The sequence below is a fragment of the Polistes dominula genome, unplaced genomic scaffold, assembly GCF_049000335.1.
Source record: "Polistes dominula isolate Pdom_NZ unplaced genomic scaffold, Pdom_raw_medaka contig_373, whole genome shotgun sequence".
Lineage (NCBI taxonomy): Eukaryota > Metazoa > Arthropoda > Insecta > Hymenoptera > Vespidae > Polistes > Polistes dominula.
Window position 1 is genome coordinate 1,018,212 of NW_028300899.1, and position 27,308 is coordinate 1,045,519.

At 31.0% G+C, this 27,308-nt stretch overlaps 2 protein-coding genes across 2 annotated transcripts; one reads left to right on the top strand and one right to left on the bottom strand.

Moving 5' to 3' along the window:
- Positions 1-1,655: 1,655 nt before the first annotated feature.
- prom (prominin) lies at positions 1,656-25,315 on the top strand. The gene is made up of 17 exons (XM_015318235.2): positions 1,656-1,815; positions 2,801-3,211; positions 4,382-4,437; positions 4,787-4,962; positions 7,252-7,439; positions 11,577-11,672; positions 15,349-15,551; positions 18,043-18,178; positions 20,040-20,210; positions 22,330-22,429; positions 22,988-23,182; positions 23,301-23,523; positions 23,601-23,900; positions 23,970-24,128; positions 24,212-24,345; positions 24,906-24,956; positions 25,027-25,315. The coding sequence occupies exons 1-17, from the start codon at positions 1,713-1,715 to the stop codon at positions 25,046-25,048; spliced, it is 2,724 nt and encodes a 907-aa protein (XP_015173721.1). The 5' UTR covers positions 1,656-1,712; the 3' UTR covers positions 25,049-25,315.
- LOC107064999 (insulin-like growth factor-binding protein-related protein 1) lies at positions 25,098-27,271 on the bottom strand. The gene is made up of 4 exons (XM_015318257.2): positions 27,021-27,271; positions 26,592-26,790; positions 25,766-26,072; positions 25,098-25,623 (listed from the first exon to the last, which is right to left on the bottom strand). Exons 1-4 carry the CDS (start codon positions 27,233-27,235, stop codon positions 25,454-25,456), a joined length of 891 nt encoding a protein of 296 aa, XP_015173743.1. The 5' UTR covers positions 27,236-27,271; the 3' UTR covers positions 25,098-25,453.
- Between the last annotated feature and the right edge of the window lie 37 nt (positions 27,272-27,308).

A 27,308-nucleotide genomic window follows, 5' to 3' on the forward strand; every position in this document is an offset into this window, starting at 1 on the left:
TTGTGCTATTTTACGAGAAAACATCAAGGAAACATGCATGTTTCAAAAAGTTGTACTAAAATAATTTAATTACCCATAATCACTAATCAACTTTAATGTCTCATACGTTGAGACAGCGGAGTGTAATTAATTATTATTGAAATGAAACGTTTGGTTCTAAAAAAAAAAAAAGATTAAAAGATTGAGAAGTTATTACTACTGAATTTAAGAAAAAAAAAAAATAGAAAGATGAGTAAAAAAGAAAGAGTGTAAGGTAACTAGGTTGTAAAAGAAAAGAATATGAAAGAGAGATCAAGGTTGGACGTTTTTCACTCGTTGATCTTCTTCCTTCCTCCCATGGATTATAGTTGACTCCGATGAGATTAAGGAAAATCCAGAGACGTCTTCTTCGTTTCCATTGCGAGTAGTAAAGTAAACGGAAAACTGTCCACTACAAGCTATGGTGCTTTTCCAAAGAGAAAAGTTTATAACTTTTGATGGAATTACCCTCTGTTTATTTAAGTTAACTCTTAGAAACCAAGTTGAAATGTACAAATATCTTTTCATATCATGTGAAATATAATACACGGATGACCAATTGTTACATCAGCTTAAATTGAAAAATAGAAATATTTGAAGTATGCAAAATTAACTTTAAAATTAATTACCCAGTACTCCATTCATAAGATATTAAAAATATTCCAATCTTATTATATAAATATAACATATTATCAAAAAAAAAAAAAAAAAACATTTATCCGCAGAAAATAATAAATACGTTCGTAGAAAATTCTCATATATAATAAAAAAAAAAACAAACTCAAGTACCACCACTCTATCTATAAAATATAATAAGAAATATTTCAATCTTTTTATCAAGATCAAATTCTACCGAAACAAATAAAACAAAAAAAGAAAAAAATTGATCTGTCAAAAATCCTAAATATCGTTAGCATGAAATTTTCCCTAAAGGAAGCAATTTTGATTTCCATTAACACGATAATAATACAGATCTAACTGAAATTGAAATAAGTTCCATACCCATATCCATCATTCGTACATTTACGTAACTTCCTATCTGTTGCTTTCACTTCGAAATCTACTTTTTCCAACGGGTCCGTCTATCACCTGATGCCAATATTCCACGACGTAGAAAACTAAAAAAAGACCACCACCATTACCTTTTACCCGAACAAGAAGAAGACACGTTCGCATGAATACATAAATACATAAATACGAGACACACGTACACATATGATGAGGATTACCCTCGAAAATCTTAGTACTGGTTTAAAGTAACGTATCGAAGTAACCCGGTTACTTCAGCAGCTCCATTTCGATTTCTATTTCACGATTCCACCTCTTTCTTTATTCCCCTTACACTCTTCTTCTATTCCTATACCTTACCAAAGTACTTATCATCCACCCTCTCTCGTTTCACACCCTAGTATGTTTTTACGTATATACGTACGTACATGTGTGTGAGTCTGTGTGTATTCATACATATCTTTTTTTCCCCCTTCCTTACCTCTCTCTCTCTCTCTCTCTCTCTCTCTCTCTTTCTCTCTCTTTCTTTCTTTCACTCTATTTCGATCCAAGCCAAGAGTTCGACAACATCGAGAGAGTTTGAGAGGCTTCGTAAGGAAGCCTCTGCGAATTCTGTAAAACGACAGTCAGCTCGTGGCGGTTGTACGGCAACCGTATTGCCTCTCTCTTTTTTTTTTTTTTTACCAATGTTCTTTTTTTATGTCTCTCTTGGCAGTAACGATCAGAACGTTCGAACAGAAACGCCGGCAAGAAGGCAAACGTCCGAACGGAAAATGGCCCTGATCCATGGCACGTACTCTATTCTCGTTTACTATCCCTTTTCTAGTTTTCTTTTTTATTCGTACCTTTTGTTTTTTCTAATTTTTTTTTTCTTTTTCTTTTCTTTTTATTATTTTCAATTACTCCCAGTGGTATTGCAAATTCGTACGTTTGTTCTGAAATACACATTGAAAAAAAAAAAGAAAATATCTCCTCCTTTCATTTTCACGCCGACACGTCGTCAAATTGTGCGCGCATGTGACAATAAAGTCATCTTAGTTTTGTCAGAACTTTTGGATAGTTTTTTTTCCTTCTTTTATTTCTTTCTTTCTCTTTTCATCGCGTTTGACAGTACTTTTCTCATTTATACATTTCTTTAAAGTTCCCCCTTCCTTCCTTCCTTCCTTCCTTCCTTCCTTCCTTCCTTCCTTCCTTTTCCCTTCCGCACCGTGGACAAATCCAATTTTCGCGAAGGATACGTCAGAGGAGGAGACTCGTCGATGAAAACACAGAACTAACGGGGGAAAGGAGAAAGAGAAAAAGGAGAACGCGATAAGGACAGAAAGTTGTCATCGTTCTCGTTCGTATAAAAAAAAAAAAAAAAAAAATCTAAAAAGACACGAAGAGGATTCAAACGAACTATTTTCTATCTCATCGATGTCGCAACGGTGGTGGTGATCTCGCGTCATTGGTGGTTTATTTTTCCTCGATCAGTTCGATCCTTTTTTTTTTCTAGACTTCTAAAAATCCCTAAAAAGTATCTTCTCGAATATAACGACAAAGAAACAAGAAACGTTAAATATAAACGTTCATTTTAAACGTAACACATCGAAATATGATACAAATAATTTGAATAAAATATTTAAATCATAAAAAAAAAAAAAGAAAGAAAAAACAAATAATAATTTCTCTTATTTACGAACACAATTTCAATCTTACGGTTTATTTATTAACAAAATAATAAAAACAAAAATATAAATCGATATATATAATGTAATTAATAAATATATTTCAGGAGGAATCATTCTCGTTGTCATCGCGATCTTATCGAACGTTCACGCACAGACTGATGATGATGATGATACGACGATGATTATAGAAATCAACAATATCGATGATAATTGTACGACAATTAGTAGCAACATTGCTTTAAACATTGCGAGTGAAAATCAACGTGAACAACTCGATGCTTCGATCGACATTTATATAGAAGATAATAATATGAAAAATAATAGCAACGTTTCACATTTCTGGACACCGTCGATCGGAAAGGATTGGGAGGAACAAGCACCGAAACTAAATTTTCCTAAAACGATATCCGATGGTGGTTTCAAGATGGCAACCCTACATCTCGAGGAAGCACCTTTTCTATTTAATTTCTTACGAAGTGTTCTTTATCTCGTTCATCCGTACGACGTACCGATCGGTAAAGTACGATACACCTATTATTTAACAACATTTGAAAATATATTATCTTTTTCATCAAATAATCGATAACTCGTTTCGTTGACAGTCGGAAAAAATAAGTAATTCGTTTGCTTTTTTTTTTTAATAAAAATCAAAAAAACACATTAAATTTCATTTGTAAAGAAAAATACTTGAATATATCATTTGATATTAAGGTAACAACAACAACAACAACAACAACAACAACAAAATGTATACGCATGCGTATGTATATGCATTTAGCAAAGAAATCGAAATAAATACTCTCTCTACGTTGTCTATTTTCTTCCAGAAATGAAATCTCTCGAAATATTTTTTCATTTCAAAGCTGAATCTTACTGATGAATAACAGTAATAGAGAAAGGGATGAGAAAGAGAGAGAGAGAGAGAGAAAGGGATGTTTTACTGTGGCTTCCCTTGATCGTCGCTTTAATTCTCTCCCAACGTTCCATTACGGAAAGCGCGTATAGTGCACATGCATACAGATGACTCGATAAATAAATTCGAATGCAGTCGTATCCAACTATTGCGGTTCGTTTGCAATTATATTCGCTCATACGCGTTCTCGGTTTGCTGCTTTATGGGAAAATTATGAATATCGATCAATATTACGAGAGGAAAATACTTTCTCTCCTTTTTGTATCAAAGAGTAATATAACGTGTTCTTTTTTCTTTAAATTGTATTCCTATAAAACAATGTAATATAACATAAAAAATAATAATAATAATAATAATAGGAAATATTAATCTTTAATAAATTAAACAATTTTTGTTTGTTTGTTTGTTTGACACGTTGACAATTTCGTTCGACACTTTTTAACAATATTCAAATTATCAAAAGTTCTAACACGTATTTTTTACAAATCTATGAAATCCAAAAATATATTTCGAATACAATAATATAAATTAAAATTCATCTCCTTTTTTTATACTATCGTTCAAAATTATCGATACAAATTAATAAAACATTAATCTCACACAATAAGTCAAATCATTTATTTTACACGTTTATGAATTATATTTTTTTATAAAAACTTGAAATAAACAAATATTTTATCATAAAAACTTTCTAACAACAAACTATCACCGTTAATAAATTATAAATAAAAATATAGAAAATTTCAAAATATTTCAATTCTATTTTCCACAGGTCTATTAATAGAAGCTATAGAAAACCGTATTACCACTTCAAAATTAATATCTGAAGTAAGTAGATCTCTCTGATATATGAAATATGTCTCTTCAAATATATTAGTGAGAATGTCATGTAAAGAGAGAGAGAGAGAGAGAGGAAAATAGAGTAAGAGTAAGATAGAGAGAAAGAGAGAGAGAGAGAGAGAGAGAGAGAGAGAAATACTTCAAAATTCGGATAACCCATGTCATTCCAAGAACGGAAAGCAATTTGGTCGATCGTCAAAGTCACTGTCGCGAAAAGAGAGAGAAAGAGAGAAAGAAAGAGAGAGAGAGAGAGAGAGAGAGAGAGAAAGTAATCGTCTTTATATGATTTTCTTTATGTTACTTATTACGTCGATGATGATTTTCATGATGATTACAGTCGATGCACGTCGAGGCGATATTTTTAACAACAATTGGTGTCTGCTGCATCATGGCCTGCATAGTACCTGGCACAGAACTCTGGCTTGCTTGCCGTCCAATTAGAGAGGATTACAAACCCTGCCGGTATCCGGAGGTCCTTGCGTTTCTTCTAACAGCTTTTGTCTTCCTACTCGGGTAAGTCGAAGGTATCATATTCATTTTAAAGATATTTTACGAAAGAGAATGAATGAGACAGAAGGAAAGAAAGAAAGAAAAAAAGAGAAAGAGAGAAAGAGAGAAAGAGAGAGAGAGAGAGAGAGAGTTCGTCGTCCTCAATGGAAACGAATTTCTCTCCATTCTCTCAGAAAATCTGTAATCAATGAAGAAGAATGGATTCAAATCAATTCCATCCATTTGCATCTATTCTATCCTCTACACCACCACCACTACCACCCTCCCCCCCCCTTACCCTTCCCCCCATCCACCACCGCCACTTTATATCTCTCTATATACGTGGAGTATAATTATATAATGTGAACGATTAATAAAAAAAAATAGACACTTGTAGGTATTGGATCTTTTGTAAAATATTTTACAACTTTTATTTTCTCCTTTCTTTAGATCAATTTTTATATGTAGAATATTTTTGATGTGAAAACTTCTTTAGAATAGGGAGTGATTTGAAAAGAAATGGGTTGTTCAGGCAACGAACAGGTAGATGACGAGGCAACGGAGTGAAAGGGCCGCTATACAAGGGTCACGATTTTTATTGCTTGAATTTGGAAATGTGTACTTTTTATCAGTTATTCCACCCATAGACCATATCGGTGATCTTTATTATATATGGCAATAATATAATATAATAAATAAATCCTACAATTATCTTATTCTTGAAACTTGTGAAGATTTTGAAAATTTTTGGAAGATTTCACTTTTAACACGTGTAATCTGCGCACCATGTTATATTTGGTTTAGCTGCACTAGTAATGGTTAGTTTCGATGTACAGTTAGAGAAAAAGAAAAAAATATGAAATCATTTTTATCTCACCATTAAACAATCCTCCCTGAAGTGGTTAAGATTTCAACGTATCCACATATGCACATGTATATCACTCGTCGGTAAGCACATACACTCGCTCACATATGCACGTTACTTGTAAAACACACTTTTACACAAACGCATGCACGCGTATACGCGAAATACATTTGACACTTTTATAATAACGCGTTGTTACTCGTACCGACGTTCTAATAAGACTAACATTTAGTAAGGAAAACTATTACGAAGTACACCGATAATACACGAAGATCAATTGGCGTACTTTCGGGTTCGACGATGAGATCATACGGGAATAAAAACAACGCTACATTTGAATATAGTTCACAGTCGAGGTAATGAGGTATGTATATACATCAAAACAAAACATTCAATCGATAATAATTCTTTTCGTAAATTTAACTTCTACTCATCCTTTCCTTTCTAAATCGTCATACTATTCGGTTACCGACAAGTCGTGTTCGTGTATCATGTGTTATACATTATTTTTTGATCTCATTTCTACATATTTTATAAACGAAGCAAGCATTTTAATAAATGTTCATACATACCCACGTACATATATATATATATATATAAACACACACAGACATATCATATTACTGTTTTGGGGGAAATCATATAAACTCATATGCATTTCGGTAGTTAATATAAATAAAAAGAAATAAAAGAAATGTTTTAATCTGACAGTTTATACGATAGATTTCGAAGAGAACGGTACGTTGATCTCATAATAACCGTGTGTTTTAACTTGAATATATATTTCTTTCGATTTATTAACAATAATTTTTATATTTTTTATTTTATATGTTTTCAGGTAAATATTTTGAACACGATCATGCTGTTACCAGACCGTAATTTATGAAGTTACCAAATCAAATATCAACATTGTTTTGTAATTTTATTTTGTTATTTGTCATAAAATGGATTATATTTAATTAACATAAAACATAAAAAAAATATTGTGCATGTGTTAAACTTTTGAAGACTTTAGCAAGACATTTTTAGAACTCACACAATACAATTTGATTTTATCGATGTTTCTAACGAAACAAGGGAAGATGAAAAAAACCTATCGACAGTTACCTGTGGTGTTATATACGGTGAACAAATTACGCGAATCAATTTTGAGGTTTGCGTCAAGACTATAGAAGTGTAGCTGTAGGTAGGAAAGTTTTCGATTTAACCAAGTTTTCTTACAGAGGGCATTCAATTTTGTTCTTACGAAAGAAACTCCGGACTAAAAAAAAAAAAACTTAGGGAAAATGAGAAAGAGAGAGAGAGAGAGAGAGAGAGAGGGAACAAAGGGGAATAAAGGAAAGTAAAAAAGAGAAACAATTTATGTGTAGCAGACTCGTGTTATAGTAGATAGGCTCTTAATAACGATTCTCTATTGAACGATACAATCTTCGATACAATTTTCACAGCTCGTGCATGGTCACCATGATGGTCTGCAACGAATACGCAAGAACTGGAATCGAGAAGCTTCCCGTGGTCGTGGAAACGGCATTACAGGATCTCGACGACTATCATCAAGATACCACAACACAATTGAGAAAATGTCTCACGAGAAGTCTCGATGTCGCGAGTGAAGCAATACTTGCTGATTTAGACAGTAAGTAATAGAAATATTCAATAATATTACGTTTCCTATTTTTTTTTTGTAACAATTATTTTCCAAGTAAAAAATTATGTTATTTTCGAAGTTAAAAACAAATACTTTCAGAATTTTCTGATGATAATTATCTATTAGTTTCTTGAATGTTTTATTAATCGTATGCTTCGTTATCGAAACATTTCATTATTCGAACACTATTGTGTCATCATCTACTATTAAAACAAATAAAATGTATATAATTTAAACAATAATTATAAATGTCAATCTACTGTTAAAACAAATATTAGCCCTTTGAATACATTTGACGTGTGAGACACGTCATCTGCCTACTTGGGTATATTGTTTTATTTATAATATTTATTAATATTTAGTAATTAAAATGTTGTTGCAAAAGAAAAATATATATTTATATCATCAATATAAATATATTTCAAATAAAGTGTATTACTTTTACATATTAATCCATATATAATTACAATAACAAATTAAATTCGTTATGTATACATACAAATGTTCAAATAATTCAGTACTCAAGGGGTTAATTTACTAAAAAAAAAAAAAAAAAAAAAACAAATAATAAATAATATCATAATCTGTCTTATTATTTTAGTCTAACATTGATATCTTACGCATTTCAAATAATATTCTATTTAACTATTTGCGATACAAAATTTCAGATAATAAAAAAATAGTCCTATCTATATGTTGTATACAAAATTTGATTACGTTTTAAATGAAACAAAAAATATATATATATTATATTTTTTATTAATAAATATATAACATAAAAACAAAAAAAAACAATTAATAACCAATTTGCTTTGCATAAATTAAGATGAAATAGAAATTTACGAGCACGTGTAGAAATTACAATGATATTTTGAGATGGGACTAAAAATGTCCCAACCGTGCATTACGATGTATCAAAAAAGGTGAGACACTTTTATTCCCACCGTACCTCAAAGAATTCCATGAAAATTCCGTTCTTTTTTTATTCACATACTGGAGGTTCTATTATGTCTTTTAACTTTCCCCTTTACGAGGGTTCGAGTTATTTCCCTACGAAATACTTTCTCACGCTAACACTACTGAAGAGATTTTTTCTAAAATCAACAGCAGACAATGTTTCCTAACACAAATTTTTTCCTAATGATTCATTCATTCATCCACTTACATCGGAGACTAAAGGAACGGTAAAAGAGATCAGAAGAATGTCCTCTATTTATTTTTCAAATTTACCCTTAATTCTTTCTTTTCGAAGAAGATAGAAAAAGGTTTCGAGATTTTCGAAAGGCACGTATTTCCTTCTACAGATTTTCTTACTCACTTACTTTCTTCGTATTATTTACTTTTATTTTAGTTTCTTTTTTTCTCTCTCTCTCCCCCTCCCCCACCCCTCCACCCCCCTCCTGTTAAATCCTAGTTCTTTAAAAGCTTCCTCTATCCTAACGATTCTAACTCGCTCGTTTCCGATTCTTCGAGTTTTTCGTTACGCCTCGGAAAATCGTACCAATTTCAAGCATAGTCGTACGAAAATCTACTGTAAATTTTAAACAAACAAAAATATCTTTATTTATATATATATATATATATGTTTACTTAAATAATTATAATATGTGTTTATGTATAAAGGAATAAAATAATTCTAATTAACGATCGTTTAAACTAAAACACGTCATTTTCGTTTGTCAATCATAAAAATTGTATTGAAAATCTCACATAATTTCGATCATCACATAAAATATGATATTCAAAATGTGTATTTACATTGAAAATAACAACTCGTTTCAACATTTAATGGAACATTTATTACAGTACATTACTTTTTTGAAATTCAACTCTAGAGTATTTTCAGTAGTGGCTTTTAATTGTACAATAATTACAGTATAAACCATAACGGTAATAAGACCGAAATTAATTTTCAGTTTGTTTTCCAAAACTCATCCCCGTGGCTTCGATGAGATAGAATTTTTAATTTCGTTCCGATCTGGCTACCTTGTTTTCCCACTGACTAATATTCTACTAGAAGCGAACCACGAGAGAAACACAGTTAAAAATAGGGGGAGAGAGAAAGAGAGAGAGAACGAGAGAGAGAGAGAGAGAGAGAGAGAGATAACCCAAAACTACTTTTAATAGAGTTTTAATGGAATCAGCTAAGATCACTCCTTTCTCTAAACATTTTGCCGTAAACAAAAGTAATTAAAATGTTAAGAATATTACAAATAAATAGATTAAAATAAAATAATAAAAAAAAAAAAATAAAAAAAAAACTTACTTTAATAAAAACGTATATTTAAAATAAAATAAATATCAAACAAAAATTATAATGCAATAATCCATAAAAATTAACTTATTAGATATAAATTAGATAGATTAGATATAGATGATTATTAGATATAAATTAACTTATTATATGAATTTTTTTTTAATTTTTTTTTTTTTTTTAAGTAATTTTCTAAGCTATTTTAATTTAATTTATTTATTTTGTGCATTCCTTCAATAATAATCGGTAATTTAAATATAAAAGAAAAAAATACAAAAATTTGTAACTGTAACACAAAGGTATAATAACTTTAACAGGATATTTTTTATAATTTTACACCTAATTATAAAAATAATAAAATTAAAATAGACGAATTGCAAATATCAAAGCAATTAACAAAACGACATTGAAATAATTGCCAATATTTCGTTGCTATGTTACATATCACAATAAATTCCATGTTAAATTAATTGGTAATACAGCAATAAAGGTGTTATAGTAAAAAAAAAATACAGAGGACCTATGTATATTTACGCCTTTAGCTGTAAAATAAACATTAAATAAAAAATACAACAATCCATAATACAAAAATGAGAGCATATTGAAATAAAAAAAAAAACAAAAAAAGAAGAGAGTTTTAAATAAGATAAAAATAAAATTATAACAAAAGACAATAATTCATAAAGAAAATACATACACTCAATATTACTAGTAATAATGAAATAACAATGCGTGTAAGTGAGTAAGCAATTAACAGTAAGGATTTAACATGATCCAAACAAGGAGGTCATAATCCGAAGTTCGAGTTTAAGTCGATATACAGCATTTTGCTTGCATCGAAGGATTATCAGAGCATTGTAGGTAGGAACCCTATCTTCTAATGAACATCCATCGAGAGTAGAAACGCATAGACGTCTAATGAAAGCTATCGACAGTCTGTAATCGTCGTGTAATAGGTCCATCGACGGGTACGTTAACAACCCGAACGCAAATTGCGATCGTTAGCATAATGCAGCCGCCGACATTACCTACGGCGTTTGCTACAAAGCCCTTATGCACCTACACTGTCATATGACTTTCGATTTTCCATCTCCATAAGATAGATATATCAAGACTCTAGCAACGTACGAGAGTATAGGTATACAATATTTAGTATATACCTTTATATGTGTGTGTGTGTGTGTACGTGTTTAACAATGTATTGCAATCTAGGTCTTCTGTTTTATTAGGTATAACACCTAACACCAAAAGTAAACATTATTTGAAACATTTTTCTATTTTATTCTTACGTTCAAAACTTATTTACAGTTTTATAAGAGTCTTGTGTTTTATATCACCTACTTATTTTAAGACGACAATTTATTAAGAACAACAATTTTTTTTTTCTTGACCCATCCCTTAAGAAGTTAAAGTTACAAAAAAAAGAAAACAAATTAAAATATTTTATGGATCATCACGAATATATAATCACGAGATTAAACGATATAATTCATAGTGTTGGTTAAATTATCAATGAACAAAAGGGGTCAGAATTTCCAGGAAATATTAAATTGTTACCGAGAGAGATGGTGGACCAACCATTGAGAATTCCTATCAGTTCGAGATAACGAGTAATAGTTATGAGGATACATAAATTATCAAATCCACGAGATGAGAGAGATAAGATTTATGATTATTATCGTAGTACCTTAGATTGGTAATTTGAATGCTTGTCACGAAAGAACCAACCGATATTATTTCTTTTTTATTTTTTTTTTTTAATATCCTTTATCAATGAAATAAATGATCAGTAATATTAAATATAATTAATTATATCAACCAAAGAATAATATCATTGTTTATCAATTATGTTTACTTTTATTGTGTTAAAGACGTGGAAGAACTGCTTGGCAAACCAGTGCAAGGAGAACTCGCTTTAGAAACAGGCCTTGACGTTGCATTGGATGCACTCATGGATCTGGCAAACGGTAATGCAATGATAAAAATGATACATAACAATATGTTCTATAACTGACTTCCAAAAATTATCTAATAAATATTAGGTCGAGTTTTAAGTAACTTCCAATGCGACTATGTAGAATCTATTTCTCGTATTTACCTTATATAAGTCACCGAAACAAACGGATTTTTGATATCACTGTATAGATGATGATTCAGTTAGTCTTCTGTCAACTTTTTCATAGAATCAACTAGATCAATCCGATACACACGTCTTTTTTAAGTCAACGAATTACCTTATACCGATTATAAATTGAGATATTAACTATCCTATCCTTCAAGTTGAATAAAACTGCACACAGTGTGCAAAATTTGTATTAAAATCGGTTCAGTAAAAATAATTCACTTAAAAGTGAATATTCGACATGTAATACTTTAAAAATGGAAACAAGGCAATAACACTAAAGTGGCAACTGAAAAAATATGCAGTGTATACAGTGCAGGACTGATAACTGATAGGGCAGTCAGAAATTGGTTTGTCAAATTCCATTCTGGAGATACGATCTTAAAAGATGAACCAAGTGCAGGACGTATTTTCAACTTTGATGAACCTTTTAAAGGTAATATTGAGAGCAAAATCCAATAGATACGTTGAACAATTGCAAAGAGTGGAAAAACAAAAAAAAACTCCATGAAAGGTGTCTTGCACTTTTATCAGTCGCAGAAACGTCATTGTTTGTCTCATAAAAAAACTGAAGTTATTTATGACTCGACCTAATAATATGTCACATAAGTTGTACATTATTTTTCTTAATTTTTTTTTGTTGGTTTTTTTCATTTTTTTTTTTATATTCATAAAGCTCTTATAGAAGACTATCCTCTCGTAAATCTACACGTAAAACATAATACCTACAATCTGTCTCGAGTTTCATCTTTTAAAACGTCTTTCCATTCGAGAAGAAGCTTATTCTCAAAGAATAATTGGCATTAGCTTGAGTGTTCATAGTACAAACACATACATATATACGTACTTACATACATTCTTACATGGGATATACATAAGAGAAGTGTATATGTTCAACACAAAGTCGAAAGACAGAACAGCACTAAAATGTTTGCATATTCATAGTTCTACAATAGACACATGTATATACATAGAAATATGTATGTAAGTATGTACTACGTATCTATACGAGCGCAGCCCAAGGAAATATGGTATATTAATTTATACAACATGAATACATACTCTTATATACGTAGAAACGAGACATAGTCGTTTACTTATTGCTTTCATGCATCAAGTAAAACCCTTCTCGAGAATCGAAATTATTCGACGAATATTAATAACCCTTACACGTAGTTATTTATCTATATATATATATATGTGTGTATATGTGTGTCTTCGTACGTAGACTTTTATTAAGAGAAATATATCACATCTTAACAAAGTTTTTATCTATTAACACATTGTTATGCAAGCTACTTTTAATTTAACTGCATTCGAATAAGATTTGAATAAATATATTATTTATATAATATGACTATTAATACTAATGATAATAATAATAATAGTATTATATTATAATATGCATACCTACAGTTCGAAATATACTCTCACAATTGACGTTCAAAATATCTTGCAAATAATATACGAAAAACGTATTAGTACATACTACACATACAATATGTTAATACTTAGAGTACTAGTAAATGTTTCTATTATTTAAGTTTAAGTATTTAAATGAATTCATTTAAACAATTGCAATATATAATTAATATTCGTAAATAAATTTCTGAAAAAACGTTATTTGTCCAGTATTTTGCCATGATTTGTGATTCAATGGTTTAAAGGTGATTTGTAAACTCGTTAATCTTGTAGGAACATTTTTATTAGCTAGCATAACATAAATGCATAAATTTGACGTTATTTCCAAACGCTTAACCATAGGCTTGATGCATCTATGTATGCATTATACACGTATATACGTAGATACGTATTTCATGAACACGTTTCAAGGTGAAAATGTAAACGACAGGGCTGTGCAAAAGACACACGTTTCGTTACAACGTGGTTGGTTAAGGTGGTACGTACGAGAAGCATGTAAGGCTGGTCTTGAAGAGAGAACTCCGGAGTGTTAAGTGACCTTCTCGACTTAAAGTGTCACTTAGTCACTGTACCTGAATTACTAACTGTGTACTAACTAAATTAGAACGTGCTACCAGAACTACGCTTTCCTTTGGACCGTTACGTTTAAAGTCTTACACCCTCGGACCACGTGTCTTTCTATGTAAATACATCTGCTTGTCTCTTTTTTTTTTCTCATAAATTTTTTTCTCAAAATCGACAAGAATTTTCTACGTTATTTAATTATACAACTATCAAGTTGTTCACAAAATTCTTATCGATTTTATTGCTAGAAAAAATGTGGGAGTACCGTTCAGAATAAAATTCGCTCATGCGTTCGTATCTTCGCATGGTTTGACCTTTATAATATTAGTCGGTCGATTATACATACAAATCCTTTGAATGGACAACTTAGTAGCGTATATGTATTTACCGTGTAAGTAACCTACTTAATATTCCTAAGTAAATGAAGTTAGGTTAGTTTAATTAGGTGAGTTAGGTAGGCTAGTAAGGTTAGGTAGGATAGGTAGGTTAGGTTATGTTAAGTAAGGTTACGAAGGTTAGGTTTGGTTAAGTAAGTTTGGTAGATTAGGGTAGGTTGAGTTAGATTAATTAGTTTACATTTAGTAAGTTAATTAGGATATTAGTCATTAGTTACGAAAGGGTTATAAAATGATATATTAAAAATATAAATTGAATATATATATATATATATATATAATTAGAAATCGGAGAGAATATTTGAAGCAATATTATTGAATAATATTAAATATGTATGTGTACATATATATGTAATAGATATACGTAACGACTGTATATTTAAAAATGTAGAAAGTCCATATTTCTTCAATCCTAACTTGTTCTTTTTATAGTTTTATTTAACCCATGAAAAAATAGCCACACAATAACTGGCGCAATTTGCGTGAATGGTAATTTTCACGAAAATTAGATTCACCCGAGAATTCGAGATCAAGGGAAAGAGAAGATAATTAAATTCTCAACGTTCTTACCGCAATGTACTTTTTAATTATGATAACGATATTTTCATTAATGATATCAACGTAGATTTTGCAAATATTTCCTTGAATAGATGGAACGAACGATCTAGACTGTTAATTACCACGGCAACAATGTTTTTCTGTATTTTAATTAGATCTGTTTACATAGTAAATAAACTCATCAGAAAATATCATGATCGAAAATTCGAACGTGAAAGAGTAAAATTATCAGCAAAAAAATAAGCTAAAATACGAATCGTTCAATTATTCATCAAATCGATGATTTTTATTCAATTTCACTTACTTCTCCTTCTCATTCTATCCAATATGTTGCCAACACACACACACACACAAAATATCATGTGTGCAGATCACACGTGTTAGAAGTGAAACCTTCTTAAAACCTTCGCTTTGAGAGAATGAGTCGAATGCAGAGTATCAGGAGTAAGATAATTGTAGGGTTTATTTTTAGATTTATTTAAAGAAGTTTTCACTTCAAAAAAAAAAAAAAACAATAAAATGTATGTACGTGTCGATGATCTTTACAGCTCGTTTAATAAAATTCGGATCCGGATGTTTCAGCAAGTCAAGAACTATCAAAGAGAGCAGAATCTTTATTAAAAGAAGGAGAAAGAGCACGAGATCTTGGTGCACAATTGAATCAAGAAACCGATGTGATTAAACGAGATTTAGAGAGTGCAATTAGAACGTGTTCGGCACAGGATCGTCCACTGTGTTCTGTCATTGATCCATCTGGTTTACGGTTGACTCTGCATATGGAACAAGTAAATAACATTTTTTCAATAACATTGACCTCATCCACTCACCCTTTTTTTACCCAATTCTTCCAATATATGTACATTCATACAAATAGAAATTGTTTATCCTTACACATTTAATTCTCATATATTCTTATCACTCCTAAAAACTCGATTAAGTAAAAATGAAACGATGTACGTTTTGTTATTGAAAAAAAAAAAACCATCGACGACAGATAGGTGTTTCGAGCTTGAATCTTATTAAAAAATATTTCAAAGAAATGTAAGTTAAGAATTTCATAGTGCATTAGTTCGTTCGTTTATTGCAGTTGTTCCCAAAATGGGCGATATCGCCCCCTTTGTGGGCGATGAAGCGATTCAAGGGGGACGATGATGGCCACAGGAGAATTGGCGGAGGGGGATGAATTTTCTTGTTTGAGTTATTAAAAAAAAAAAAAGGAAAACCAAATAAAAAATTAATTTTCTGGAAAGGGGGACGATAGAAGAAAAAAAGTTTGGGATTGGGAACCACTGGTTTATTGAATACAGTGGGCCCTCGCACATAATTGGTTCCTGAAAGTGTTGAAAATGTTGAATGTTAGGTGCTTTCGGGTGTTTCCTTTGTAAAGTTGTCAAGAGTTAGTTGAATACCATCCATTTTTTTTTCTTTTCTTGATAAAGATTTCTATAAAATGCTGTGTCTTTTCTCAAATTGTTCTACGTACTTGAGATATGTGGATTTAAAAATGCGCGAAATAACGAATTGCGCTAACGTAGAATTGAAGGCCGCCAGTAATTCAATTATATTTTATTTCTCTCACTAATTCTTTCTCTCTCTCTCTGTCTCTCTTTCTCTTTAAATTTAAATTAAATTTCGTTGTCTTGTAAAAAAAAAAAAAAATTGGTTTGATATAAAGTTGAATTGTTAATTTAATAAATTATACGATACCTTTTCTAAACGAATTAAAGAAAAAAACTAAAATGAGCTACGAGATTCGCTTTTCGATACTTCTGTTAATTTGTAGAAAAAGAAAGAGAGAGAGAGAGAGAGAGAGAGAGAGAGAGAGAGAAAGAAGAAAAAGTGTTTCTACGAGAGATAAGTAAAAAGTAAAAAGTAAAAAAAAAAAAAAAGAAGCAATAATCTTATCTCATGAATTTAATGAACTTCTCTTATCCGACGATTATCTTTTATTCGTTGCAATTACAAAATCTTCTTTCCTTATCTTTTTCTTTTTTTCTTCTTTTCTGTATTTTTATCTATGAAATGAAAAAAAAAAAAAGAAAAAAAAATACAAAGAAAAAGACAAAGTTGCTGTGTGTTCGTGAGAAAATCGAATTGAGAAGCAGGAAGACTGAATAGGCGACGTTCGAAATGGATAAAGGCTTTATCCCTAGTTGGTAAAAGAAATAGAAAGAAACAATAAGATAAACGCTTAACTACGTTGGACAGGCATGACTAAAAAAATTTAGTCCTGAGAAAAACTTTTCGAAGTAAGCAGCTGAACAAACTTGAATCCTTTACCTGCATTTCTTGATGAATAATATACTTCAAAAATTTTCCAACAACAACAACAACAACAAAAAAAAGAAAATCAACAATCTCTCGTTTTTGTGACTATATCACTAATCGTTTCTTCCTGTTTCTATTCCACAAACATTCCCTTTTAATTTTATTTTATTCGATCACGTAAAGAAATCATTGAATTAAAAATATTCCATTTAAAAAGAAAAATAATATGAAACCCTTAAAATGCGCCACTGTGGGTGTTTGACAGCCCCTCAATGTGTTTTGAACGCGTCTACTGAAGCCGCTATTTAATATTTAAACCTCGAAATTTGTTGAAAAGTAATTTGATACATGTTTTTTTAAAATAGAATAAGTTTTATACTTATTTGAATTAACACTAGATGACACTAGACAAATACCCACCCATTTTTTCAAGAGATCACAAATTTGTTGGGGTGTCAAACGCCCCATGTGCACTTTAAGGGTTAATATAATAGAAAAGTAACTTTTCGACAAAACTCGAGTAAGATACTGCTATCAATTTTTCATTATTAAAAATAATTACCTCATCGCACTTGTATAAAGTCGTTCTATTTTATTTCCCCAAATGGAATGTAGAAGCTTACCGAAAGGAAAAAAAGGATAAAAAAAAAAAAAAGAAAGGATTTTGACGGTCAGTGAATCTTATTCTTTAAGCCGAGGAAGAAGAAAAGAAAAGAGGATTGTGTCTTTGTGAAAATGCCTTAAATGTATTAGACCATCTTAAAATCGTAATACAAAAATGAACTAGAAAATAGTAATAATGTGTATTATTTTTTATAAAAAAAAAAAACACACACACATACAAATTTCCTTGCACTTTTATTTAAATATTGTAAATCAAAATTTACGTATCGATTTGACGTAAAATTCCCCATATATATATATAACATATTAAACCTCATATTAATTTTGTTTTTCTTTAACTATCTATATCTGTAATTGAAAAATATTTTCTTGTGAATTTTACAGCTTTTAAGGGACGATCGTATTATGCGTTTACGTAGCAACAGCAAAGAGAATTTAACCGATGTTGGACGTCAAGCACGAGGAGAATACCTTTACGTGCCTCATTACATCGCCAGAAATACTTTGGATGCGAGAAATCGTAGGTAGAATATGATAAAACCATTCGATTGACAAGAATTCAACGTGACTGAAGAGGTCTATCAAAGTTTACAGTACAATACTCCTTGACTTTCCTTTCCATACCGATAACCAATGCACAATACAATGTGGAATATTTGGAAAAAGATCAAACGAATGAATGAAACTACCCTAGTTATACACACCTAATCGAAATATCATTTTATACAGGTCAATCATTTCAAATAGTTAAATACATGTGAGACGAACGTCTCCATGTCAAATTTATTGCATGAGTTTCGTTGAAAGATTTCAAAACTTATCATGTTATGTGGGTATTGGGAAGTAGAAATAAATAAGGATTAACAATGGATCTTCCTACTGAAAAAAAAAGAGAAAAAGAACGTTTTTCTTTTTTTTTAAACTATGGTAAATTTGATCATAAAACACCCCTTTCTAAGGCAGCAATCATTATTTCGTTTTCAAGTAAGCGAACGTCGGCGTTTCTTTTCTGTACAATAATGGAAATAAAACCCATAAAAAGAAGAAGAAGAAGAAGAAAACGTAGCGAAAAGGGAAAGATAAAAAAAGACATAAAGAGAGAGAGAGAGAGAGAGAAACAGAAAGAAAGACAGAGACAGAGATAGAAAAGAAAACCCCTGATAGACGAACGAAACGTGGTAAATGCTCGGAGCAAACAGCGTCTAGTTTCTCGCGAAGATCGTATACGGTCAAACCCCAATGGTGGCATCCGTTCAAACTTTGGGCCAATGAGGGGGAATCGGTGATTGATGCCATGGGTGGACAATGTTGACGATTGCTCGTGTCTCACCGTCGTGTCTCGAACCTGTACATTGACTGACTTTTCTTCTTCTTCTTCTTCTTTCATTTCACTTTCTATCCTATCGTCCAATCTCGATTAAACGACCTTTGCTTTCTACCTTCTTTCTCTTTCTTTCTTTCTTTATATATATATTATTCTTTCCCTTGTGGTTAAATCGAGGACAATATGGATGGTGCGACGGTGGACACCCCTCAGCATCTAATGCGAAATCCATATCGTGTTTTATTAACCCCCCCCCCCTAAAGATAAAAATGATGGGTAAAAAAAATCAACAAAAGAGAAAATAAAAGAACAGAAGAAGCAGAAGAGAAGAAAAAAAAAAAAAAACCTTGGAAGATATTTGAGGTCAACCGTCCCCATTATATTCTCGGTCTAGGAAGTGAGTAGATCAAGAATCTCGAGGATACCCATTGCTGAGCTTTGCCTAAAGAGAACAATGACACCCGTGGAATGGCGTAATTCGTCGTTTATTATTCACCTTCTGTGCTTGATCGTCTTAATAAATCTACGATGCTTCCAAGAAAATTTACCGACTAACGGCCCGCTTCTTCCTTATTGAGACTGTGAAATACGGTTGAAGTAAAAAGATCGCCATGACCAGTCACGTTATTTTCATTGCTCTTCTTACTTTAACACAATGGCATCTTGCGTTAACTTTCGATTACCTGAATCCTAATTTTTTGTCTTTTTTCTTTTCAAGTGTATCTTCTTAAGCGACTCTATAAGAAAAAATTGTATGAAATGATATTAAAAAGAAAAGGTTTAACACCCTTTCGCTACTAGCGTATTTTCCGCGGTTCTACTGTACGGGCTGTTAATATGTATTAACAATATCGTGAAAATTACATTAAATTACATAATTTAGTTGAAAATAATGGGCTGTGAAATAATTGATAAACTCATGGTTGTATTTTTTCTATTTTGACTTACCTTAGACCACTTTCATAACTATGAGCATATATTACCTATATATAGTGAGAGAGAAAGAGAGAGAGAGAAAATTAGCTAATTAAAATATTTTGTTGTTGTTTTTTCGTAGAAATTCGTCGAGAGATAAACGTAGCACGTGCCAGGATTTTCCAAAAGACAAGGATCATGGAAACGAGCAGCACAGAACTTTCGAAACAGCTCAAATCTGCAAGAGGTATCACGGATTATGTGATACCCTACATCATAGCGTTCGAACAGACTAGATGGTTCGTTGGTCTTGGTACGTATGGTACATATAACTATTTCTACATATTCCGTTAAATTTCAAGGGAGAACAATTTTTTTATCCTTTAAAACGATATAAAATACTATCTACTTTTCTCTCAACGCTTTTTCTCGTACCGTTAAAACGATTTACCATTTTCCTGCCCAAAGTATATATGTATTATATCATGCACATATATATATATACTTTTTTAACTATCTACCAACCGTAAGAAGGTACGAAGTTGAGCCACTTGTGTAATAAAGGAAAGAAAAAGAAAGAATGAAAAAATTAGAAAGGTTTTACCTTTCATTTCTTTCAAAATCACATTTACATTTCACATCGATTGTTCATCGATATTTATTTATCTTTTATTCATAGGTACCAATGAGACGTCATTCTTGTTTATTTTTCGAAAATTTCATCATGTCCAATCGAAAAATCGTAGATACATACATACGTAGATATCTATCTATCTATCTATCTACGTCGAAAATGCGACAAATCGTAGCAAACGTTACGACGAATAAACCAATTTGAAAGTTTCTTACGTCGAGAATCGAACGAGCTAAATCTTTTATTCCATAGAAATAAGTTTTGTCATCCCCCAACTCCCTCCTCCTCCTCCTCCTCCTCCTCCTCGCCCCTCTTGGAGTACACTTCAAAATATACGCCACTACACACTGATTTATCCCATACTTAAGAACGACTACACGAACCTTAACGTTAAAAGTTGATGGCGTACTTCTGACTCCAGCAACATTTCAGGATTCAATTTCATTTTGTACAAATCGCGTCCAATTTTATATTTTTTTCCTCTACAATCTTTCATTCGTTATACTTTTACCTCTTTTTTAAGAATCAAAAATATTACGAGAAAATTAGTCAATTTAGTCTACAGTTAATTTTCTCAAAACAAATGTTTGTTGAAAAAAAATTATTAAATTATTCATTGAAATTATCTTATTGATTCTTATTTATATATGACTTTCCAAAGAGTTATAATAATAATAATATTAATAATAATATTTATAATAAATAGAATTTTTTTCTTTGGAAAATCATATAGATAAATAAAATAAAATAAATTAGTTTACTTTTGGATTTCAATATAGACGGTTCGTTGAATTTATTCTTCGTTCTTCTAGATCAAGTGATCGGCAACCTTTTGAATCGGAAGAGTCAAAAATTACAATTTAGAAAATTTTAAAAATTTAAAGAGCCACCAAAATTTTTCTTGCCAATAAAATAAATAGTACTCGCATAACTCGCATAAATAAATCTTGTTGATAAATTTCCTTTTTTTTTTTTTTTTAACTAAAGAGCCGCAAAGAGCCGCATGTGGCTCGCGAGCCACAGGTTGCCGACCCCCTGTTCTAGATTATAATATACTCTTATTAATAATCAATTTACTTAGCACTTAATATTATATTTTATTAATATTTTAGATTGTTTGAACTAAAATACATTTATTTTAACGTTCTTAACGAAATTGTTCAATATTTAACGTATTAATATAATAACAATAAATATGTCATTTTTAAACAAATTTACTTTGTATTATTCTTAATTAAATGGATATATAAATGAGTTCTGATTTATCCACACACATGCACACATACAAAACCTATACTAATACTCAAATCTTTCATAATCTCATTCAACTATCAATCGATTGTGAATTCTCTCTCTCTCTCTCTCTTTCTTTTTTTCTCTTTCTCCCTCTTTGTTCATTTCGTTTCATAAAATTTGTATCGCGTAATACGATCGTTTAAAAAATTTCACTTGAAAAAACTACAACACGATGGTAATAATTTAATTTTTCTACGTTTTAACTTAAACGCGGTATGTTTAATTATAATTCTTTTGAAAAGAACGCACGTTTTCTTTCTTCAAAGTGAATTTTACGCGCGTCCTACTTTTATGAAAAACTCACAAGCTCTGAATTGTTCATTCTCAATGGAAATGAGCTTGAATCGTAAGTAAGAAAAGAAAGAAATCATTTTTCATCGGAAACAACGTCAAACGTTTCGCGATAAAACATTGCGTGGTAGTCGAATGTAACAACGTCAACGAACATAATAATAAATAAATCGATGAAAATAATAACTCGTCCTTCGATTTTGTCGGACAGGCACTTTCCTCTGCATTTTACCCGTCTGGCTTTTATTACTCGGTGCTCTTCGTTGCCATTGCAGATCCTCCGAGGATAAAGTCCGACCAACCCTCTTGTGGTAAGTTTATATAGAATGAATATTTTTTGTATTTATTTTTACAAAATATCATCTTATACATCTTAAATTTTTCTAATACTGGTGAAGTCTTTTTTATACTTTTATACAAAATATAACAATAATAAGGTAATATATGCTTTTAGCAAGAACTTTTCTAACACCGCTCGTGCGCGATAAAAAAGATTTCTAAATATTACATTAGAGACATTAAAAATATATTAACTTTCTAATCAAACAAATTATATTTTAATACCAAGATAAGGAATACTAACGAGAAATAAGACAAAACTCATAATATTGACTTATAATGACGTAAACAAAAATAGACGTCATCTAAATCGTTAGTAAAAAGGTATCTCTACAAGAATATTCTAAGACATTAAAAATATATTAACCTTCTAATAAAACAAATTATATTTAAATACCAAGATAAGGAATACTAACGAGAAATGAGACAAAACTTATAATATTGATTCATAATGACGTTAAACAAAAATAGACGTCATCTAAATCGTTAGTAAAAAGGTATCAATCTAAGAATTTTCTATCGAATTTCAGTACTGTGTTTATGAGCTGCTTCATTTCGATTGGTTTATGGGGAATATTCGCAGTAGGATTAGCGTTATCTGGTCATATTGAGATGTTACTCTGTCGACCATTTCACGATCCTGAATATCGTACGTTAGAGGCCATTTTAGAAAGTCGAACCTTCTTAGGAAGAAGATTGAGCGTACCTTTAAAAGATATGTTCGAGTGAGTTACGTGATCTTAATGATGAGAATATATGAAATTAACTTTCCGAAAGAAGAAGAACAGTTTTTTTTTTTTTTCTGCAAAAATAAATATGAAATATTTTATTGTTCGTTCGTAGAAAGTGTGAAAAAAACGAAGCTGCATATCCTGCGTTTAGACTTGATCGTACGATGCAATTGGAACAACTTACGGAACATTGGATGTGGACTGGAATGTCCAGAGCTAAATCTAAATTAAAAGTTGATTTAAAGGGATTAAAAATATTGACACCTGGCTTGTACCAACGACTTCAGAATCTTCTTTACGCTTGCGGACCAAATCTTACAGAACATAGAATTATGGTACGTTAAAAATAATTTGATGACATTAAACGGATCTAACAAAAAGGTACACATATATTTACATTGTGTTGTAACAGATACAAGGACCGATTTTAAGCAAAGATCCAAACGCCCTATCCGATCAACTGGACAGCATAGCACGTCAACTTAGCGATAGAAGTGTTGCAAGAGATTTGCAAATGATCGGATCCAATATGAGAGATCTAACATCACGAAGAGTAAAACCATTGATGAAGATACAAGATAATTTGGTTTATCAAATAGCTGTATTGGAATTACAATTGTTACCATTTCAACGACAGATCAATCAATCAATTTCTCATTTAAAAACGATTCAATATTACATCGATAATCAAGGAGATAAAATTGCACAATTGGTAAGTAACATTTTAAATATTTTTCAACTTCTTCTTAATCGATTCAACATTTGATATTTTTACTTTCAGAAAGGAAAAACATTTATAAATCGATTAAATAATTATTTAGATCAATGGAGAACTCACGTAATTTCCGAAATGGATAGTGGCGTTTCGAAGTGTCGACCATTATGGGAAATATTAAAAGGAATGAGACTTCTTTTGTGTAATCACATTTTAGGTCCTCTAGTATGTAAAAAAAAAAAAAAAGAAAAAGTAAACTTTTAATAACAATTTGTATTTTGTTTCATAAGAAATGTACTTTCTTTTAGAACGGATTCTGGTTCGCTACGTTAATATGTGCAATTATTATGATAATCAGCACACCAATTGCCCATATTTTATCTTTGGTATATCGAAGACCGTCGTTTTCAAAGAAGGATACGTCTTTGTTATCAATGAGATCGTTAGTTTTATTATTTTATATAATTTTATAAAGAAATTGCCTTGTGTGCTCAACCAACAACCACCAACCGCATTTTTGTCATCTTGCGAAAACATCGACTGTTTTACCCTCCATCCCATTTTCCACCCTTCATTCGATCTTTTCACCTTTGTATATATACTATATGAACAAGTAGTACGTGCTATATAGTATTGAATGTTGAACTATAGCTTTTGATCGATCTGAAGCACCCTAAACCGCTAACAAATGAAACAAAATCGAGTAGTTTGAAGCTTGTAGATTAAGTTTTGGTAGCTTCAACCATTGAACAATTTGAACGTATCTGACAAAGGAATCATCCGAGATATTTCTCGACGATTTTCTATGAAACTTAGAAAATTGTCGATGTACATTGGAAAAATTAACATCTCATTATGTAACTGTCTATCATAATTAAATGTATATAAAATGTGTTTAATATTTAAAAAAAAAAAAAAAAAAGAAATTCGCTAATGAAAGATACATTTTTGTAAGGAAACATATTTATATTTACATTTTAAAAACTTACTTTGTTTTTCCAGAGGAAGTCCAGATACTGTGGTGATAGATCGTGGAACTTGGGAAAGTCCACAGTAAGTGATTTAATTATCAATGAAAATCATAGAAATAAAACAAATTATTAATGAAACAAATTTTGTTCAGGTCATCACAAGAAGGATGGTGATCAAACTGATAAGGAAATGAAAGCTTTTTCAATAACGAGAATACAAATGTTTTGTTAATTTTTAAAGTATTTTTAACGTTAGATAATATTTATTGATATATTCCTTAAACCCGACAAATAAATAATAACCGGGTTATATAAAATGCGACATTTTGTTGTGGTGTAAATGTGTAAAGTAATATGAAGGATTATTTCATATTCTTTTTATAAAAAAATTTCATTCAACCATTTATACGACCGAAGAAGAAAAAGAAGAAGAAGAAGAAATAATTATTACGATGATAACAATTTCTTCTAGATGAGGATGATTAATGTTTCCTCTTCTTCCCTTTAATTCCGTTCTAATCCAGTTTCCATTTTCCACCACAATCGAACTCACGTTTTCTACGGAACGTAATCAGGAATTTAAACAATCGATACGAAGGAAGCTGCTCCTGCTTCTCCTATCGAATTATTGGCAATGCAATGGTAAGTTCCAACATGATCTTTAGTTAGTCGTGGTAGTTGTAGCCATGACGTTTTTGTCCAAGATTTTGGATCGATATTTTTTTCTACGCTGATTATGTATTCCTCATCTTTAAACACCACAAATGATTTATAATAATTAATTGAAAATAAAACGACGTGTAAAAGTTTCTAACATACGGATTTTGTTCTTTTTAAACTCGTTAAAAAAAAAAAAACAAAGGATAAATACAATTAACAATAAATTCTTACTTGTTTGAAGTTTTAAAACTTTCTTTCCATCCGGAGAATGAAATTCCCAAAAGATATCAGGTACAGGGAAACCTTTAGTCTCGCAAGAAAGGAGAACAAGCTGGCCAATATTCGAAACGACATGTTCCGAGTAAGAAACGATCCATGGTCGAGTTGGGCAAGGACCAAGCTGTTGTAATTTCAAAGATAAATGACTTTTCAGCCTCATAGCTTTCTCGTGAAGAGCGCATGGCGTTTCGTAAGTCACTTGGTCGCTACCGCATGCCGGTGTCTGTTCCATGCAGATACAGATCGTTTCCGCTACGTCCTAAAATCAAAATAAATGCAATCTTACGTGTTATATTAATTACTGTTAACAAGGGAATATCGATGAAAAATCAAATACAACAAGATAAGAAAAAAAAAAGAAAAAAAAGAAAAAAGAAAATAACTTTTCTCTTTCATTGTATACAATCTGCTTGATTATTTGATTGCGCGAGATCTCTTACATATCATATCGAATTATATCAGATCTGCTTGATTATTTGATTGCACGAGATACTACATTCGACGCCTACGAAACGAAACAAGACGAGATTACTTTCACTCGCTACGAGTGGATCTGATGAAGTTCGTTGAATTAACATTAACGTAGGAGGACGGACACGTATTATAATAATATCACGTGTACGAGATTACGATTGCAAAATGTCCTTTTAATTATTTTCTATATCTCTTTCTTGATCTCTCTTTCTTGGATTTAACAAAAAAAAAAAAAAATAGAATAAAATTAGAAATATCATAGATATATAATTATCTTCAAATAAATTCAAATGTATATAGGTACCTCTTTTTGAAGATCAGTACGTAATTGGCAAAAATAATTTCTCGCACAGAAACCATCTTTACGACTATTAGCGTATGGTTCCGTTATACTTGAATTCCAACAAGGTTCACCACCAAGACGTGCACATATACCTGCCTTGCAGCAACCGCAAGGATCCGATACGGATCCCAAGAGACACTTTGACGGATTCTCCGGACATCTATATTTATACATAAGTTCACTTATAGTATGAATCATTTTCCTATTGTCCTATCTAATTTGAATTGATAACTCTTTAACGATATCTTCTTACATTATACGAAATCTTTCATCATAATGATAGATAAGAGTAAAAATAAACAAAACAAAACATGTTAATAATTTAATTCGATTTGAACAAATGTAACGTTACGAATAATACAAATCATTCAAAATTGTAACGTTGAATACCTGTATTCTCCACATTCAATGCACCCTGGCAATTTATTATCTTTTGACTCATGTGATTTCGAATCTTTCACCAAAGATCCAAATAATATGGGACTTAAATCAAAAGTAACCGAGGCACGATCCTCTTGATGAGATGGTAATGTTGAAAAAAGGAGAAACAAGAAACACGAAAAGGATGACGATGATAACCATGGAAATGCTCCGTTGCGCGTCATGTTGACGACTGATACGAGATCATGATATCACGTCATCTAGTTTAAAAGATAAAAGTGGTGGGAGGTGCAAAGT

Coding starts and splice junctions, on each gene's coding strand:
- prom (XM_015318235.2), top strand. CDS start 1,713: ATGTTCTTTTTTTATGTCTCTCTTGGCAGTAACGATCAGAACGTTCGA. Junction 23,183..23,300: donor CCTTTAAAAGATATGTTCGA/GTGAGTTACGTG, acceptor GTTCGTTCGTAG/AAAGTGTGAAAAAAACGAAG. Junction 24,957..25,026: donor GGAACTTGGGAAAGTCCACA/GTAAGTGATTTA, acceptor AATTTTGTTCAG/GTCATCACAAGAAGGATGGT.
- LOC107064999 (XM_015318257.2), bottom strand. CDS start 27,235: ATGACGCGCAACGGAGCATTTCCATGGTTATCATCGTCATCCTTTTCG. Junction 26,791..27,020: donor ATTGAATGTGGAGAATACAG/GTATTCAACGTT, acceptor GTATAAATATAG/ATGTCCGGAGAATCCGTCAA. Junction 26,073..26,591: donor GTACTGATCTTCAAAAAGAG/GTACCTATATAC, acceptor TTTTGATTTTAG/GACGTAGCGGAAACGATCTG.